The sequence below is a fragment of the Orbicella franksi genome, chromosome 8 (genome assembly GCF_964199315.1).
Source record: "Orbicella franksi chromosome 8, jaOrbFran1.1, whole genome shotgun sequence".
In the NCBI taxonomy this organism is placed as follows: domain Eukaryota; kingdom Metazoa; phylum Cnidaria; class Anthozoa; order Scleractinia; family Merulinidae; genus Orbicella; species Orbicella franksi.
In genome coordinates this window covers 8,704,482-8,724,078 of record NC_138152.1, presented here as the reverse complement: position 1 = coordinate 8,724,078, position 19,597 = coordinate 8,704,482, and the positions used below count along the sequence as shown (strand labels likewise).

The 19,597-nt window shown below is 40.5% G+C and overlaps 1 protein-coding gene across 1 annotated transcript; it reads right to left on the bottom strand.

Annotated features, from left to right (window-relative positions):
• Window positions 1–6: 6 nt before the first annotated feature.
• On the bottom strand, window positions 7–5,873 carry LOC145494148 (uncharacterized). The gene is made up of 2 exons (XM_081473610.1): window positions 246–5,873; window positions 7–114 (listed from the first exon to the last, which is right to left on the bottom strand). The coding sequence occupies exons 1-2, from the start codon at window positions 3,984–3,986 to the stop codon at window positions 7–9; spliced, it is 3,849 nt and encodes a 1,282-aa protein (XP_081329736.1). The 5' UTR covers window positions 3,987–5,873.
• Between the last annotated feature and the right edge of the window lie 13,724 nt (window positions 5,874–19,597).

Genomic DNA, 19,597 nt, shown 5'->3' with positions numbered 1-19,597 from the left:
CTTGTGCTAAGGGACATCGAAAGACTTGGAGAGATGCTTGTAGAAAATGATATACTTCTGCTGGAGGACGTCGACAGACTTGGAGAGATGCTTGTAGAAAGAGAATTTCTTCTGCTGAAGGACGTCGACACACTTGCAGAGATACTTTCAGACACCGAATTACTTGAGCGCAGCGACATCGACAGACCTGGAGAGATACTTTTAGAAACTGATATGCTTCCGCTAAAGGACGTCGATACACTTACAGAGATACTTTCAGACACAGAATTACTTGAGCTGAGCGACATCGACAGACTTGGAGAGATACTTATAGAAACTGAATTGCTTCTGCTCAAGGACGTAGACACACTCGTAGAGATGCTTTCATAAACAGAATTACTTGAGCTCAGTGACATCGCCAGACTTGGAGAGATAGTTGTAGAAATTGAATTAGCTGCGCTGAGAGACGTCGACAGACTTGGAGAGATACTTGTGGAAATCGAGATGCTTCTGCTGAAGGACTTCGACACACTTGCAGAGATGCTTTCAGACACAGAATAACTTGGGCTGACGTATATGGAGAGACTTGGAGAGATACTTGTAGAAGATGAAATGCTTCTGCTGAAGGACGTAGACACGCTTGCAGAGATACTTTCAGAGACAGAATTACTTGAGCTTAGCGACATCGACAGACTTGGAGAGATACTTGTGGAAATTGATATGCTTCTGCTGAAGAACGTCGACACACTTGCAGAAATACTTTCAGACACAGAATTACTTGTGCTGAGCGACATCGACAGATGTGGAGAGAAACTTGCAGAAACTGATATGCTTTTGCTGGAGGACGTCGACAAACTTGGAGAGATACTTGTAGAAACTGAACTGCTTCTGCTGAAGGACGTAGACACACTTGAAGTGATACTTTCAAACACAGAGTTACTTGAGCTAAGCGACATCGACAGACTTGGAGAGATAGTTGTAGAAATTGACATGCTTCTGCTGAAGGACGTCGACACACTTGCAGAGATACTTTCAGACACCGAATTACTTTTGCTGAGCGACATTGATAGACTTAGAGAGATACTTGTAGAAACTGAATTGCTTCCGCTGAAGGACGTAGACACACTTGGAGAGATACTTTCAGAAACAGAATTACTTGTGCTGAGGGACATCGATAGAATGGAAGAGGTACTCTTAGAAATTGAATTAGTTGCGCTGAGAGACGTCGACAGACTTGGAGAGATACTTGTGGAAATTGAGATGCTTCTGCTGAAGGACGTCGACACATTTGCAGAGGTGCTTTCAGACACAGAATAACTTGGGCTGACGTATATGGAGAGACTTGGAGAGATAGTTGTGGAAATTGACATGCCTCTGCCGAAGGACGTCAACACACTTGCAGAGATACTTTCAGACACAGAATTACTTGTGCTGAGCGACATCGACAGACGTGGAGAGAGACTTACAGAAACTGATAAGCTTTTGCTGGTGGACGTCGACAGACTTGGAGAGATACTTGTAGAAACTGAACTGCTTCTGCTGAAGGACGTCGACACACTTGCAGAGATACTTTCAGACACCGAATTACTTGAGCTAAGCGACATCGACAGACTTGGAGAGATACTTGTGGAAACTGAATTGCTTCTGCTGAAGGACGTAGACACTCTCTCAGAGATGCTTTTAGACGCAGAATTACTTGAGCTAAGCGACATCGACAGACTTGGAGAGGTAGCTGTAGAAACTGAATTGCTTCTGCTGAAAGACGTAGACACACTTGCAGAGATACTTTCAGATAGGGAATTAATTGTGCTGAGCGACATCGACAGACTTGAGGAGATACTTGTGGAAACTGAATTGCTTCTGCTGAAAGACGTAGACGTAGACACAGTTAGAGAGATACTTTCAGAAACAGAATTACTTTTGCTGAGGGACATCGAAAGACTTGGAGGGGTACTTGTAGAAACTGAATTGCTTCTGCTGAAGGCCGTAAACACATTTGCAGAGACACTTTCAGACACAGAATTACTTGAGCTAAGCGACATCGACAGACTTGGAGAGATACTTGTAGAAACTGAATTGCTTCTGCTGAAAGATGTCGACAATCTTTGAGAGATACTTGTAGAAACTGTAACGCTTCTGCTGAAGTACGTCGAGAAACCTTGAGAGGTACTTTTAGAAACTGAAATGCCTGTGCTGAGGGACGTTGATAGACTTTGAGAGATGCTTTTAGGAACTGAAATGATTGTTGTTAAGGACGTTGACAGACTGGGAGAGACATTTGCTGAAAGGGAAATACTTCTGGTGAGAGATGTCGAGAGACTTGAAGAGGTACTTGCAGAAACTGAAGTTTCTTTGCTTTGAGATGTTGTCAAACTTGAAGATATACCTTTAGACACTGAACTGTATCTGCTTAGAGACGTCGACAGACTGGAAGACATACTTGAAGACCGTGAACGTTCTCTGCTGAGAGATGTCGACAAACTTGGAGACATACTTGTAGTAACTGAACTGCTTGTGCTGGGACATACGCATGTTGAAAGTAGGGTACTGCTAATAGGGGATTTCGGGACATTTGGAGAAGCTAAGACGCTGTTACTGAGATCAGTTAAGTCACTTGACGACAGACTCGGGGTTTCCGAAATACTTGTTTTTAAGGATGCTGAGGCACTTGCAGAGGCACTTGTGCTGCTGACAGGCAACGAGACACTGGGAACCACATAGGTTGAAAATAAAGCATTTCGAGTTGAAGATGACGAGTCGTTCGAAGACGCTGTTCCGAAAACTGAAGCGCTTTCACTTAGCGATGTTGAGTCACCTGCGGACGTACTTGGGAAGACAGTAGCTGTGACTCTAATGGACGTTGAAGCACTTGTAAGGAGACTTGTTCTGCTGCTAAGGGACAACGAGTTACTGGGACATAAGCATGTGGAACGTGGCTCACTGGTAAGAGAAAATTCCAAAACACTTCGAGAAGCATTTCTGTAACTGGGAGACGTTACGCCACTTGGAGACACACTGAGGGAAACTGAAGAACTTGCTGTGCTGCTACTGAGCGACAACGAGATACTGGGACATAAACAGGTGAAACGTGGTGCGCTCGTAGTAGATGTCGCGGCACCTGGAGAACCAGCTGTTGCTGAAATTGTAGCGCTTGTCCTGAAGGACGTCAAGTGAATTGGAGACACACTTTGAGAGACAGAGGTAATCGCGCTAAGCGACGTTGAGGCACTTGCATAGGCACTTATGCTGCCGCTTCTGCTGCTGCTGCTACCACTGGAGAACAACGAGATATTAGGACATACACAAGTTGAAGGTAACGCACTTGTAATAGGAAACGTCGATACACTTGGAGAACCAGCTGTGGCAGCCAAACCACCAGCACCGAGAGACGATGAGTAACTTGAGGACACACTTGAAGGTACGGAAGTACTTCCGCTAAGAGACGCTAAGACACTTGCAGGATACATTATGCTGGTGGTAACGGGTAGTGAAGTATTGGGACATACACACGATGCAAGAGCCACGTTACCAATAGAAGATGTCGAGACACTTTGGGAGACAGTTGAGAACACTGAAGCGCTTGTGCTAAGAAACGTGGAGGAATCTGAATTACGCGTTGGGGAATCTGAAGTACTCGTTGTAAGGGATGTTATAACATTTTCAGAGGAACTCGTCCCGGTAGTGAAGGAAAACGAGATATTTGGGCATACACATGTTGAAATTGCTTCAAGAGGAGATGAAGTGACACGTGAAGAAACAGTTGTGGAAACCGAAGGGTTCGTATTGAAGAAGGACGTTGAAATACTTGCTGACACACTAGTGGAAAATGACGAGCTGGTTCTCGGAGCCGTCGAAATAGCTGCTGATACGTTTGTAGAAACTGAACTGCTTGTGCTATAAGACGTTGAGGTACTTGAAGAGACACTTGTAAAAGCTGTAGCGCTGGTGGAAGGAGAACTACTCACAGTGGTACTGCTCTGGCTGACTGCTGGAAAAACTGGAAGCATATTGTCCTGGTTTAGTAAATGAATGAGTTGCCAGTAATCGGAGACCTATGTTATACGCGACGGATTATGGGATCGCCAGGGGGCAAACATTACAACTCGCTAGAAAGAAATGTATGGCGTAACGACGTTTCTTTATCAAAAGCGATGATTTTGAACAAGGAATAACGCATTTTCGCAGTGTTTTTGTGTGGAGCGGAGGTGACGTGTTGGCGAGTGGAAATTGTAAGATTTTGTGTAATTAATACGATAAAATCTATTGATAAACACTCTGTTGCGTCAAGTTGATTGTGAAATCTACCGAATCCACATCAAGTAATGGTCTCGAAATAGTACAAACTTAGTTATAAATTTGAGGGGATTCACTCAATAAAGCCTTTTCAGCTGTAATTACGTGTGTCGAGATTACTTTCTTTTTAGTTACGTGTTCACGTAAAGGATTGATTGATTGATTGATTGATTGATTGTTATCTCATCATGGATGCTGGAATTTTACCCCCACAAAGGAGAGCTATTGTTGTGCCAGGGGATGGGAATAATTGTTTCTACCCTGCCGAATAATTGCGCTGTGGAAGCTAAGAGTGAAACCAGTGATAGAAAACAAGGGGGAATCCGAAGGTTGTCTAGCACTTTTAATGAGCAACATCCACAGGTTTTTCAGGGACGTGAAACAGAAACAGAAAGCCCTTTGTAACGCAATTCCACCCAGCATTAAAAGGTCTGAAGAACATACCTACGGACAAATGGTATTTAAAGCAAAATCAGCCAACGCTCAGAGAGATATTCATGGAGCCTCCCTTGATCTCTTACAGAAAAGGGAAATTGGTTAAAGACATGCTTGTTGAAGAAAAACTATGAATGCTTTTATGCAGAAACACAATGTACACGCAACAGGAATCGCGTTGGTCTGTACAAAACGATTAGAGCAGACCTTAGTACTCATTGTGACCTTGAATTTATCACGATTTATAGATCTGGGCCATGGCAAAGCGTCTTGTTTGTTTTTTGGCAAGTAGAATCTCCATAAACCAACGTGAGGAAGAACTTTTTTGTTTTTCTGGGTACCTTCGATCGTGGTAACAACCACGCACACCCGGGCACACAGCATAATGTTCGCAGCCGGGTTTAGTCCCAATCATGCTCGTTGTAAATAGCAGGACACATGTAATTATAATTGAAAAGGTTTTATTGAGTGAATCCACTCAAATGTATACCTAAGTTCGTACTATTTCGAGACCATTACTAGAGTGCTTTGGTTATGGTGCGTGATTCGCGTTCTATATTGCAAAGAATACAATTATATGAATGAAAAAGAAATTTCCTATATATTTTCTGCGGGAAATACATTGCTCAAGTGATACTGAAGCTTATTGGCGTTTTGAGTGGGGATATTCGGCTATTTGTACTAACTTTTCCAGCTCCAGAGCTGGTGTTGGTATTCTTTTCAACAAAAATTTCCAGGTCAATATTCTAAGATCCTTCATTGATCTCGAAGGAAGATTTACTATTGCTGATATCGAGAAAAAATTTGAACTAACGGACATTGGAGAGTTCTGAACCCAGATGCTAGGCGTTATATATACTTGGAGAAGGGGAAAAAAAACAGAAATTCAATGCGGTTTGGATTGTTTTCCTAGCTAGTGATACTCTCTGCCCCAAAGTTCTAGAAGCAGAAATCTTACCCGGTTACCGAAAAGACCATTCAATGATTACTGTTCGTATTAGCGCTGCAGCAGAGGACTCGGTTTTTGGAAACTAAACACGCATTTTTAAACTGAAACGGACTATGTCAATTTAATGAAGAAGGCCATAGCAGATGTGTCAACGGAATATGATGGCCATTGCGAAGTAGATGAGGTTTTAAAGTGGGACGTAATCAAAATGCAAATCAGAGCAGCTTCAGTTAAATGCGCTGCTGCTTCCCTGAGGAAGATCGGAAAACCTTGGAATCGGAACTAGCAATAAAAAGACAACAATTAGAGGAAGTAATTGGTTACAAAAAGCAAGGAGCCATTCTGAGATCAAAAGTGGAGTGGTGTAATGAAGGTGAAAGAAACACATCATATTTTCATAGTCTCAGAAAAGCGACATTTCAATAGTAAAACCATAAGAAATCTTAAAACTGGCGATAACTCAAGGGTCTCAACAGACCAAGAAATCTTACACGAAGCTAAGACGTTTTAAGAATCTTTGTATTCTTCCAGAGCAGAGCAAAATCTCCATAGCGAGTATCAAAACCTTTTCTTTCCAGACGATAATAACCTCAAGCTAAGTTACAACCAGAAATTGTCCTGTGAAGGTCCCCTGTCACCAGCTGAATGTTTTGAGAGTCTTAAAACAATGGAAACGGGTAAGTCTCCCGGGACGGACGCCGTGCCTGCAGAATTTTTCAAAATTTTTTTGGAATGACGTCTCCCCTTTTCTGCTTGCGTCCTTAAATTTATCTATCTCCAAAGGGCATCCTTCGATTTCTCGGCGAAGAGGACTAATAACCTTGATACCTAAGAGACCAAACCCCCACAGTTTTTAAAAAAACTGGAGACCAAAATTGCAGCTAAAGCTATAGCGACAAGGATAAAAGGTCTTTTACCAGATATAATCAATAACGATCAAACAGGTTTCCTTAAGTTTAGGTCAATCAGTGAAAATGTTCGTTTGCCAAATAATGTAATATGCTACACAGAACTCAAGAATATTTCTGGTTTTTTACTGTTTGTTGATTTTGAGAAAGCTTTTGATTCTTTAAAATGGACCTTTTTGGAGAAAACCCTTTCCTTCTACAATTTTGGCGATTCTTTAATTTCCTGGGTTAAACTGTTCTATACATACCTCTTACTAACCGAGTTCGAGGTCCGTACTGTAAGTTACGAACCGAGTTTTTTCCCTTTCGATTTATGGCCCAAGCGCGAAGCGCCCGGGTCATAAATCGAAGGGGAAAAACGAGGAACCGTAACTTACAGTACGGACCGAGAAGACGAGGTTAGTAAGATATTTATTATATCTCTACTGTGTGCCTGACGGGTTCGGAAACGATTTCACGCGGACTCGGAAAGGCTTCAAATTTCTGACGCACCTCGAAAGCAAAACGAGTCAGTTTGAAACTGTTTTTAAGTCGTTAGCACGCTTTATTACATGATTTAGAGTATAAGAAAGTTTTAAACTTGCTGTAAAAGTTAAGGTTACTTCCCACCTTCAGAGGCCAAAAAAATCGTTTTTTCTTTTATTGGACAAAATTTACGCTCGTCATTTTATCTAGCGTTTCCAAAGGAAAAACATTAAAAATCTCGAAAAGCGGCCGAGTTATTTAGAAAAAACATATTTTCAAATAAAGTTAATAAACTAGGAAGGTGTCATAATCTTGTCAACGGGCGAGAACCCTGGGGCAATTTTCGCGGCAAACGCTCATCGCTCGTATTTCATGTCATTTATTTACATCACGCACTTGACAAAAATTCCCACGTGAAAGCTCTTTTCGCTAACTCCTTTGGAAAAATCAAAAGCAGAAAAAAGTCCTTAGGTAAAGAAAACGAAAAAAACCGGCCCAAAGAAGAAAGAAAAAGCTCCATATTGTCAAGGAAAGAAAAAAAACAAGCTTGCCGAAAGCGACAAAGGCTCTTGGTTTGGCCAAACGCCTTCGACAATCTCGGCATCTGCTGAAGATCCGGAGCGTTCAAATATCCTTGGAACAAGTAGCTTTAAAATCAAAGTCAACGTCAGTGCAGGCTGCGAACAAGATTCTTCGTCGGAATCTGGCGGAAGCGATGAAGAAAATAAAACCTACCCAAGGGAACTTATTTCGGCATTAAGGGTATTTCTTTAAGCTGTCCGTCGATTCCTTAACGTCTTGTTTTTTAGCGGCACATTTTCCGCCTTAAACATTCTTGGCACGGGTTTTGCCTTTGCCTTTGCCTTTGGCGTCTTTGCCCATAATATTACGTCGCCGTCCTAAATTGAACTCCACTGAGCGAGATAAAAAAGATGCAATGCGATGCTTTTCCCGGGAAATTTTGATCTATTGTCATAGACACTAGGAGGTCCTGTTGTTCCATTGGTTTGCGGTTTTATTAGGCGTGATAATCTCCGGGCGTGGCGCGAGTTGTTTACGAACCTTTACAAGCTAAAATCTCCCATTTGATTTTTGACGCAATACATCCACTTTGAGCGAATTTATAGGGTATGCAGATTTGACGGATTTTCGTGAAATTTCAACAGGACATTCCAGAGATAATGACAAACCAAAGTGTGTCGGGAAATTTTGATATTTAACACATTTTTCCCGTGGCGTCCATTTACGCAACACGTCTCGCATATTTTTAGCTACTCCAACTTTAGATGTGGATATCTAGACAACCAATCAGAATATCGAAAAAGCCCGACACACTTTTGTTGATTGATGCCCTGTGAATAAGACTATCCAGCCATTTTGCTCGTACTGCGGAATCCGATAGCCGATAAATTCAACAGAAGAAACCTCGGTCGTTTCACGCCTTACCGCCTCCTGACACTTCCTAAAAAAAGAATTGCTGAAATTGTATTTTTTTTCGTAAAGTACATTTATTAAGCTTTCTTATGATATATAGTTTGTTGGGGTTTTATTGAAACTGGCGCGCGTACGATTTTTTTCCCGAAGGGCACCCGCGAAGGTGGGAAGTAACCTTAAGAACACTCATCGATAAATCGCGAAACAGTTTGGCAACAAAACCAACTTTAAATTTTAGCGGGCCGTACAGGAGAGTACGGCCCGCTAAATTGACCAATCACAACGCGCGTACTAACTGAGAGATAGCAGCATTCAAAACAACGGGTGTTCCTCGGATTCCTTTCCACTTAGTTGAGGAGTTAGACAGGGATGTCCTCTGTTCCCCTATCTTTTTATTTTATCTGTTGAAACACTGGGAAATGCGATTGAAAGTCACGATCATATCAAGGGCATAAGTATACTAGATTCCGAGTGTAAAATTAGCTAATACGCAGATGACACAACTTTAATTCTCGATGGTTCAGATACCTCGATGCATTACTACTTTAGTCTACTTAATTCATTTGCAGAATTTTCCGGTTTAAATGTTAATTACGACAAGACAGAAGCACTCTGGATTGGCTCAATGCGTCTGAGCAAAAGAATGATCCCATTTACGGGAGAGTTACACCTGGATGTGAATGAACTAAGAACTGATTTTATGAAGAAATTGGAAGGGGTAAAGAAGACACACACAAACACTGAGACAGTCAACTACAATGCGGGTGCACGTCAAGTTGAGAGTGGACTGTTTAGCGTTCGTCCATTAATTTTTAACCTCTAAATTTAATTTTTAACCATCCTAAAATCTTCATTTTTCTCATATTTCCTTAAAATCACACCCCCTCAGCTATTTCCCTCTTCTTCACGAACACTCTAAAAGTCACCCAATAATTCAGAGATATTTATGGGGTTATCTGCTACAAACCTATGACGGCTTGTTTTAGATGGCATGAGATTTCCCAAAGAAAATAGGGATATAAATTAGGATAAAAGATCAAAAAGTGACAAAAACGTAGTATTCAGGTATATTTCCCCCTAAAAGAATTTTTTCCCGAGAGCACAGACTTTTCCTAAATTTCTGTCCTTCTTATGGTGCCGTTCTGATAGTCGTAAAGCAGATTTGTTATGGTAATTTTATCATGCATGACGACGACAAAAAAATAGCAAAAGATGGAAAATAACTCGGCAAGGGTCGAAAATTCGATTTCGCTCATATTTTCATGGTAGATAGGCTAGGGCATGACAAAAACTACTGGATAGTTTTTTTGGCAAAATATCCTTTTATTTCAAAGAAATATGCAAATTACCAAATTCCGTTTAAATCGTCATTTAACGCACCATTTTATTAAGCACGTTTGAGAGCCTCGCATGCAAAACCACATCATTCTTCCGTCTTTAAAACACTCAAATATTTTTGTGCAACGTTTAAATGTGTACTGGGTTGATTTTAGGGAATGTTGCGTTGTCTTTTTGGGTGCAAAATAATTAAATTTCGAAGATATGTATTTCATTCACTTAAAAGTACTTCGTGAATATAATTAATTTTCACCATGTGCGAAACCTTCAAATGGATCAAGCTTCTGGTGGTTGAATCGCAGAAGGATGGTCTACAGATTCCTGTAAAAATTTCTTTGGGTAAATGATTGTGAGCGACGCGAGAGCTTTTCAAAGTACGTCAAAAATGCAAATATTTGACCATCCGTCGTCAAATTTCAATTTACGGGTTAGACGTATATCTTAGCATGCGCAACATGACTTGATCTATGTTAAGTTGAAATAGACACAGAGCTGATAATTTCGAAATGTTCTAACCTCATTTGCTGTACAAGGCAGGTCCAAAGCCGATTTGACGTGTTTCTCTCACCATTCGTCGCACATAAAGCAGAAGTTTGCTTTTGTTTACATAACGTCCGATGTAAATCGCCAACTGTCAACTTATTTAACGGTCGAATACCATGAATCTGTGACCCTCTTTCGACACATATGATCACCACTGCGTCTAATTCAAAAACGGCTAAGTCATTTGTAGATAGTTGCTTGCTTTGCACTACACCAAACTATTACGTTTGACCATCATGGTTTGATTGCTTGAATCCTTGCTTGCAGCGGTTCCTTGTTCGTCACGCAATGCTCTCATCCCAATTTAGGGGGTAGGGGTAGGACAATTTCTATCCTAATACGTAAGGCTCCGTAAGGCTTGGAATCACTGGGAGCACACAATCGTGTTGAGTAGGAAGAGATTGGATTAGGAAATGAAAAGAATGAATAGTTTACCATTGCCCCTGTTGTTATCTTTTACTCGACCACCGCTACCTACATGCCCTGTGTAATACTGTAACGCTAAACTCATACCTAGGTCTTTTCGCGCTATGCAATTATTTTTGGTTTACATGTAAAACAGTGGGCTACCCTCGGGGAAGTGGGTGGTGACCACTTAATGGGGCTGGCCGCTTAAATGGAGGTTGGTGTACCTTGAATATTTAATTTTTCACTGTCGGGCTATAAATTTCTTGGTGAACATGGAGTCAATTCAAGACAATCATGATAGACGTGTGTTTGAATTATCACCCGTCATGCACCTTCAATTTCAGACTCTTATCTGCCATCGCTCTTTCCAAAACAAAGTTTTCAAATTTTGGGTGGCCGCTTAATAGGGGTAAAGACAATAATGAAACGGCAGGTATATTTTGCAGGGTGCAGGGTGCAGGTTGCAGGTTGAAATTTAATTATAACTGAAAAATCGCTGGCACTACAAATAATTAATAACCTATATACTCGTCGGGGGTTCTTACATAAAGTAGTTCGCCTCTTTCACGTAGTGAAAACACGCTGTTATTAATATTTAGGCCTTCTTTGGCAATCTTCTAACTTGTTACGCCGTGTACAGAAACCAGAGACTTCGTACGCTTCCCAACATGTCTGTGATCGCACTTGGTTTGAGCGATGTTCTCATGTCCATCGAAAACACGATCGATCCGCTATAAGTACTTATCGATCGACACGCAGGGACTGGTGAAATCTCTTCAAAGCCATCTGGATGGCCGCTCCACAGATGTCTCCATCGATTCCAGATTTGGCTCGAGTCTTACCTCAACAACAGAAGATTGCTATCACAAATGAAGCAAATAAATAAAGAAATGAAATAATATAAGATTTTAACCGACGGAATATACTAGCGCAAGCTCAGTGTGCTTTCATTTTGGTACTCACTGGGAAGAAACCAAATTCAGCAGATATTTCAGATGATATTTCAGATGTTTCTTCAAAAACAATAATTCATTGCAGGCTTAAAATCATTGAAATATACTCTCCTCCCATCGCTTCGGCCGGTTTGGCACTTAGTGGAAGCCACCTTTCTGAGCGACTGTAAACGGAGTCATGTAACAGTCACGGTAATTCTACCGACTGTACGTTCTTTCAAGTGCCAGCGGTTTTCCAGTTATAATTACATTTCAACCTGCAACCTGCAACCTGCACCCTGCAAAATATACCTGCCGATAATGAAACCCTTATCGGAATGACCAAATGGTGGCCGCGGAGGTAACCGGTCAATAGGTGTTTTATTTACAATATTTTACTGACTATAATTTTGGACTGTATTGACAACAGTCCACTATTTTCTGTTACATACCAATGCCTCGCCACTAAGCAAACAAAATACGCCAAATAAAATGGCATGGCCAGGGCTATTTACTCACGTAATTACTAATTAAATTTAGTCGGTTTTTCTCACGAATTAGACACGTTGTGATTTCCTATTTTTATTTCAGCTAGTTCTTGCTTCATTGATCTATAATTTGTTTATGGCGATTTTCTTAAAATTCTAGTGAGTACAGGCACTAGCTTTATCAGCTGTTGTCTGAAACGTCAGAACGTACAACAAACGTGATTCGGACCGACGCCACGTACACTATTGAACACGATTATATAAATATACACATATTATTATATATATGCACAAACAGATGAACAATGATTAAATTGTTTCACTTATCCTGAGAGTACTCTATACAAAATAGATCAAAATGTGCAGCATATGCCGTGACAGCATTGCGTGACGAACAAATAACGGCTGTAAGATTGTGCTGCGCCGACACGGTTATCAGCAATGGTCAGCAATCGATCAAACGCAATATTTTGGCGTAGCGTAAAGCAAGCAACTATCTACAAATGACTCAGCCGGTTTGGACTTAGATGCAGTGATGTTCATAAGCACAGAAAGATGGTCACAGATTCATAGTATTCGACCAATAATAGGTTGACAGTAGGCGATGTACATCGGACGTTAACCTTGTGTAAACAATAGCAAACTTCTGCTTTATGTGCGACGAATGGTGAGAGATCGACTAGAAACACGTCAAATCGGCTTTGGACCTGCCTTTTACAACAAATAAGGTTAGAACATTTCGAAATTATCAGCTCTGTGTCTAGATCTATTTCAACTTATTATAGGTCAAGTCGTGTGGCGCATGCTAAAATATACGTCTAACCCGTAAATTGAAATTTGACGACGGATGGTCAAATATTTGCATTTTTGACGTACTTTGAAAAGCTCTCGCGTCGCTCACAATCATGTGCCCAAAGAAATTTTTACAGGAATCTGTAGACCATCCTTCTGCGATTCAACCACCAGAAGCTTGATCCATTTGAAGGTTTCGCACATGGTGAAAATTAATTATATTCACGAAGTACTTTTAAGTGAATGAAATACATGTCTTCGAAATTTAATTATTTTGCACCCAAAAAGACAACGCAACATTCCCTAAAATCAACCCAGTACACATTTAAACGTTGCACAAAAATATTTGAGTGTTTTAAAGACGGAAGAATGATGTGGTTTTGCATGCGAGGCTCTCAAACGTGCTTAATAAAATGGTGCGTTAAATGACGATTTAAACGGAATTTGGTAATTTGCATATTTCTTTGAAATAAAAGGATATTTTGCCAAAAAAAACTATCCAGTAGTTTTTGTCATGCCCTAGCCTATCTACCATAAGAATATGAGCGAAATCGAATTTTCGACCCTTGCCGCGAAATTAAGAATTTTTCTGATTTTTACAGGCAGGCACTCTTAAGTGCTTTCCTTTCAAACCGGTATAACAGAAGCCGGCTATTGAAGTCGCAGTATTTATGCAGACAGCGTGACGACCTCGCGTGTTCCCAGCGAGTCTAATAACTTATTCAAACGGTTGGCTTCACTCTCATGATCTGTAATTGACAGCTAATTATAAAAACTGCATAGGGTTCTAGAATAGTGTATTTGAAAGAAATAAGTTGGTCTTGGTACGTTTAACAAATGTATATTGCTTTCGTTTTATAGGCTTTAAAGCAAAATCGGACAAAGAATGATGCTTAGATACTTGTTTTCCCCGTCTCAATGTTAACAATTATTATGTGGGTCAACTCTCAAAATGAAGCTGTTAGCGAAATGTTCAAATAAAAGCCATTAAGCAGTCTACTGCTCAAGTACTGTTTAGTGTGCTTCAAAAAGGCAAACTTGATTTGCAAAATCAAAAAAAATTGTCGTTTTTCTCACGTTTTTAACTTGCCCGCTGCTTTCCAGATCATTTAGTCCTAGGGAGCTTTTGGATTGTACTTAAAAAACGCATGTTATGACGATGCAACTGATAGGTATGAAGCAGTAATTTACTAAGTACATCGCTGTTTGGTTCTCGATACTTCGCAAACCAAACGTGTCGCTTTGAACATGGTTTCCTTATGTAGAGGGCTGTAACGAACTATACAACAATCATACAACATTATTCAGCTCTATACGATGCATTAAACGCTTTGTAATTGACAGGACAATCCTTAGCACGTAAACCACTAAATTCGTTAGTTAGTTTGTTCGGACTACAGCCTTCGTACGAAGCGAGGAAAAAGTTATTAGGACCCAAGATGTCAGACTGAGTATCAATGCGAATGTGGGACGCTAAGTAAATTAAAACGCCAAGCTTTACGTACATTCAAATTGTTCAAGTTACCTTGTTTAAATCGACCTCTCCCGATGTATTTCTGAATGAACCAAATCACACATTCTTCATCATCCGCAGACAGATTTATTGATGTTAAAAGTTCCAAGCTCAGGTCCTTATCTTAGTATCAGGCAGGTTATTTCAGGAGTTACTGCTTCTTTTTATTAATGTTCGGTTATGTTAAAAAGTGATTGTTTTCCCTATATTACGCTTGCATCAGTTTGTCCGATACATTATCTGTGAAGTTATAAGTGTGCCTGTTCTGATCAGTCTAGACAGTGGTGTTCAACAATCAATAGACCTTAGTGCATCTGTTTACTGAGAGCATATTTTCCACAAGACATATGTGCGTCTAGCCATTTTTGTGTCTTCGCGGCACTGTTTAAGGTGTTCTCTATACGGCAGTCTTATTAAACTTCGAACTTTTTAAAATAACATTCAGGGAAAGAGTCCGTTAACAAGTGAAAGCGTCAACGACACCGGAGAAGACGGAATCATGTCGGGTAACCACCTTACCTTGTAAAACAGCAAACAGCAGAAACACAACCCTGACAGTCCGCATCGTGTTGTTACGGTCCGTTAGTACTTGGTGTGGCGTGTTCGTACCCTGTGCTGAACTGCAGCTTTCCGAATAAATTAGTAACCCTCTTATGAACTTCCTGATTTGATTTGTTCAGTGACCGCTTTTTAACAACTGCAATTGTTGAAGGCTATTTTCAGTTCAGTCTCGGCCACTGGATGAAATTTTCATTTTGATCAAGTCAGTCGATTCACAAAGAATGATCTCTGGAAACTTCTGAAAACTTCAACATGACGCATATTGCAATTGTTCTCGGACGCTTTGTTTTTCCAAGAAGGTGACCTTTCACCCTGAACTGATGCTTCATCCGGATAACACATGGTTGCTACAGATCGTTAGACTTTCATAAGCATCACTTAGTCCTTTCTCAAAACTTTTTAAAGCTATAAAATAACTACAGTGGAAACCCCTAGTCAATTTTTCATGAGTGGTGGCTTGTTCTGATTCACTGCAGTCCTCATCCATACGTTCCATATACTGGTTTGTATGGCACTGCTCTGTGCGATGTCAAGCACAACATTATAAATAGCTTGGTGTGCAAATAGATGCAAATCTTAATTTTAAACTACACGTGGATAAACTACTGGTCAAGATTTCCAAAAGAATCGATGTCCTCGGAAGAATTAGAAACAATCTAACTTTTAACTCAGCCAACAAGGCTTATCAGTCTCTTGTTCTTCCAGTCATGGATTATTGCGATGTTGCATGGAGCAGCATTGGGAAAATAGAACGTGATAGGTTAGATCGTGCACAGAGATCAGAAGAGCGACAAAGATTGTCTTGAAGACCAAAGATTTAGACGCCGAGAAGAATTTAAAATGGCTTCCCTTCGGCCTTGTCTATGAGGCGTGACATGCATACTATTCATTTAACCTTTAAATGCTTAAGGAGATCCCTCCAATGTTTTTTAAGGATTATTTTGAGGTTTTTAGAACTATGCACAACACGAGTGGAAGTGGGAAGAACTTAATGCTACCCAAAGTGAGAACTGAGACTGTAAGGAAGTCTTGTTATTTTAAAGGATCAAAACTTTTTAATGATATTCCAAACGAAATGAAGGATCTTAATTCGATCACGATTTTTAAAACCTGTATTTTAGAATTCTATAGATCACAAGCTTCTAAATTACTGTTAAATTTAGTGGCTGTATTTAGGCTTTTTAAAGTTCTTTTACCTTTGCAGGGCCCTTATTGATATCAGCTTTTTGCTGAAGAGGTCACCCCGGTTAAATAACATTCATTCATTCATTATTTATTTATTTATTTATTTATTTATTTATTTATTTACGTTGATTCTAACTTTCGTCACGGTAATCTTGAACATAATAAGAATTACATGAAGAAAAAAAAAACTTTCTCGAAGAAAAACGAAGTTATTTTAAATATCCAGCGCACTTCATTAACTTTCGATTTTCTGCTCTGCGATAACCGTCTGGAAAGAGTCACCTCTAAATTTAGCACCGGACTGCTGAGCAGAAGGTCGTGGGCTCAAACCCCTGACTGTTAAAATACCTAAGATTATGCTGGCTGTGCGCTCAACATCTGCCTTAGTTTATAAGATCTCGTCATTGGCTTGTCTTCTTCTCCCACTACCTAAAACTCGAAGGGGACCTAAAAGAATCCAAACACCTATCCCCACGTGGTGGGCAGTACGGATTTAATTAAATCGATAGTCTGGGTGACTGCTGGACTAGCCACCTCAGTTGGATACGGAGACCAACAAGTCATATTGCTGTTGGCACTGCGCTCCGACTGTGAGTGGAAAGGACCAGACTTTGTAGATGCATTAATTCGAGTTTTTTTGTTTTTTGTTTTTGCCTTGTTATGTTTTTGGTCGACTGTTTGTTGTTTTAGTTGTTGTTGTAGTTGTTGTTTTTTGGTTTTGCTAATCAGGCAGCCAAATATAAACAAGCGAAACACGACCATCAGAAAGCCAGTCCCCTGACCCTGACCTCGGAAATATGCAGTTCCCCTTAAAGTACCGAGTACGACTTTCCCAAATGTTTCCTGGCCTTAAAAACTGAATTGCGGGAGGGGGGCAAAATCTATCATATACCCCCCAAAGAAAAGGCCGTAAAAGTCCCTCAAAACGATTTAAGCTCATGGCTTCTTTTCACGATATTACAGGTATTTAAGGTGACTGCATGTGTGTGCAAGACAATTACCATGTTTTCACAAGAGTAAAACAAATGTCACTCTCTGTCTCTCTGTCAGTGGTCGCATATAAGAATGTGTTTGTCAACATAGAACGGAGTTTTGGAAAATTTTACAAAATCTATAACAATATGCAGTGGGCGAATCGCCAGTATATGTTTAATTATAATCCATCAAATATTCTCGCTCGCGCGCGATTGGTCTAAATAAGTCACGTGACCGAATATTCCTCAGCCAAAACTGGGGAATATCCGAGAATATTCCCCAATTTTCAAAACTGCGCGTGTTGCGAAAAAGATTTGAAGGATAATAAACACAATAGGCTCCATTTGGCGCAAAAATATGCTCGAATATTTGTCCTTGGACATTACCTGTTCCTCAAAGCTCACAGTTTTCCTCGAGCTACGCTCTCGGAAAACTGTTCGCTTCTCGGAACAGATAATGTCCGCGTACAAATATCCTAGCATATTTCAGCGCAAAATGGAGGCTATTGTTTATTTAATGCCGGAAATACGAAAAACTTAATTAATCGGAAAACGGAGACGTTTCGTTTTCTCGCGCAATATTTATTTGCAGAAATACGTGCTTACATTTACTCCTCGTCAACCTTAACTAGTTTCAAGCAAAAGCATTAGTTTTCTTCTGCATATCAACAGAATGTACAACATACTTTCCGAAAGATTCGTATTTTCTATTTCATGCGTCAATATGGTAAGTTCTTCCGGAACCGCAAACACTGTCATACCGTTATCGCCTCTTGCCGTTTGGAACGCAGCCCACCTTTTAAGCAGAAATAGAAAGACTGAACTATTCAGTTCTCTTGCTTTCCCCAGTTTCGCATTGCTGTGGTTGGGAAAAAAAAGTCTATTTCTACCCGATATCATCTAACTTGAAAACAGAGACAACCAGGAGCGCATTTAAGGCTCGGCTACGTTTAATATTTGCGCCATTCTTGTAAGCCAAATGTTAATTAACAGTATCTGTACTTAAATACCCATCACTTTAAGGATGAACACAGATGGGCAAGGGAGAAGATTTCATTGGCCTGGGCTTCTTCGGTATAGTTCAATTACACAATATTGTTTATTGTCAGTCATAGATACTATTGTTAAAGAGACGCTTCATAAACGTTACCAGGTTCTTCGCGATTCTCCCCACAAGCAGAACAACTCATTTGCCAGTTCCCACTGAATACCACTCTCATTGCGTTCTTCTTGTTGTTTTCTTTCTACCAGCCGCCAGCTGCTGTGACGATCAAGGTCAGTTTTAAATCATGTCAGTTCCTTTGTGAACATTCCTTCGAGTATGTTCTGCCAACTTCATGGGCTAGAAATTCTCACGATTAACAAGTTTAGGAAGGCAAATCTTGATAAAGAGAGCGATACGTACATGCAGGAACGTCATGAAGCCATGCACCAGGAGATAAACTGTGTTCTACAAAGCGAAATTACTGCCAAGAAAAATTATTAGTATTGGAAGGGAGCCGAACCCACGACTTTCCGAATGTGCATCTGTCGCATATTGCGGTTATCAAGCAACCTGATCACATTTTTTACTTTCAGAAGAATGTCGCCATTTGTTGTTTGGCCCCGCTAAAGCATTCAAAGGAAAAGCGTCTCAAAAATCACGTGCTAAGCGTCAGTGACGTCATTGTGGAAAATGTTTGCATGACGCTCTGTTACATGGAACCCAACTGTGTAAGTTACAATTTCAAAACTGCGGGAGGTGAAAATGGAAACTGCGAATGTGAGCTCAACAATTGTACTCACGAAGGACATGAGACTGACTTGGAGGAAGATTCAAACCACAAATATCATGGAGCTAAGATGAGGAGTATTCGTATAGTATAAGACAAGCACATCATCTACTTAGCTTGTGAGGGGGTTGCTTAGAAGGATATTGTTCCAGCGAAGATAAACACCTGCGAGCCCAGTGAGGCCTCACCCCATTTGTTCTTCTAGCGCACAATGCTCCACAATGTCTGCTGATGGAAGACACATCGCATTTTGAAATAAATCAGTGAAATCTAGCAAGGACAATTTGCGTTACTCGTTGTCAATGTCTTTTTCTGTTACAGAGCGCTTGCTTCAGCAGCCCGTGTACGAATAACGCAGCCAGTCTAGCTGCTTTTACATACCGGGGATATCGTTGTTTGCGTACTGCGAGGCTCAAAGGACATAATTGCAAAATAAGTGGTAAGCGAAAACGTTTTGTTGAGAAAGTTTGGTGAGGAAGTTTCATGGCTTGTTAGGAAAGGTTCATTTCATTCCTTGGATAGATCGTTCGTTCTCCTGGGACATGAAGGTCTCCCAAGAGAAATTTAAAACAATGCAAATTTTGGGGGAGAGGTGTATTATGGGATTTGTGCAAGTAGAGAATCAACG

Bases quoted from the DNA above. Each gene is read 5' to 3' on its own strand.
- LOC145494148 (XM_081473610.1), bottom strand. From the start codon at position 3,986: ATGCTTCCAGTTTTTCCAGCAGTCAGCCAGAGCAGTACCACTGTGAGT. The intron at 115-245 runs GTAAGTGTATCG...GACGTCCTTCAG, and splicing joins CTGTGTCTGAAAGTATCTCT to CAGAAGAAATTCTCTTTCTA.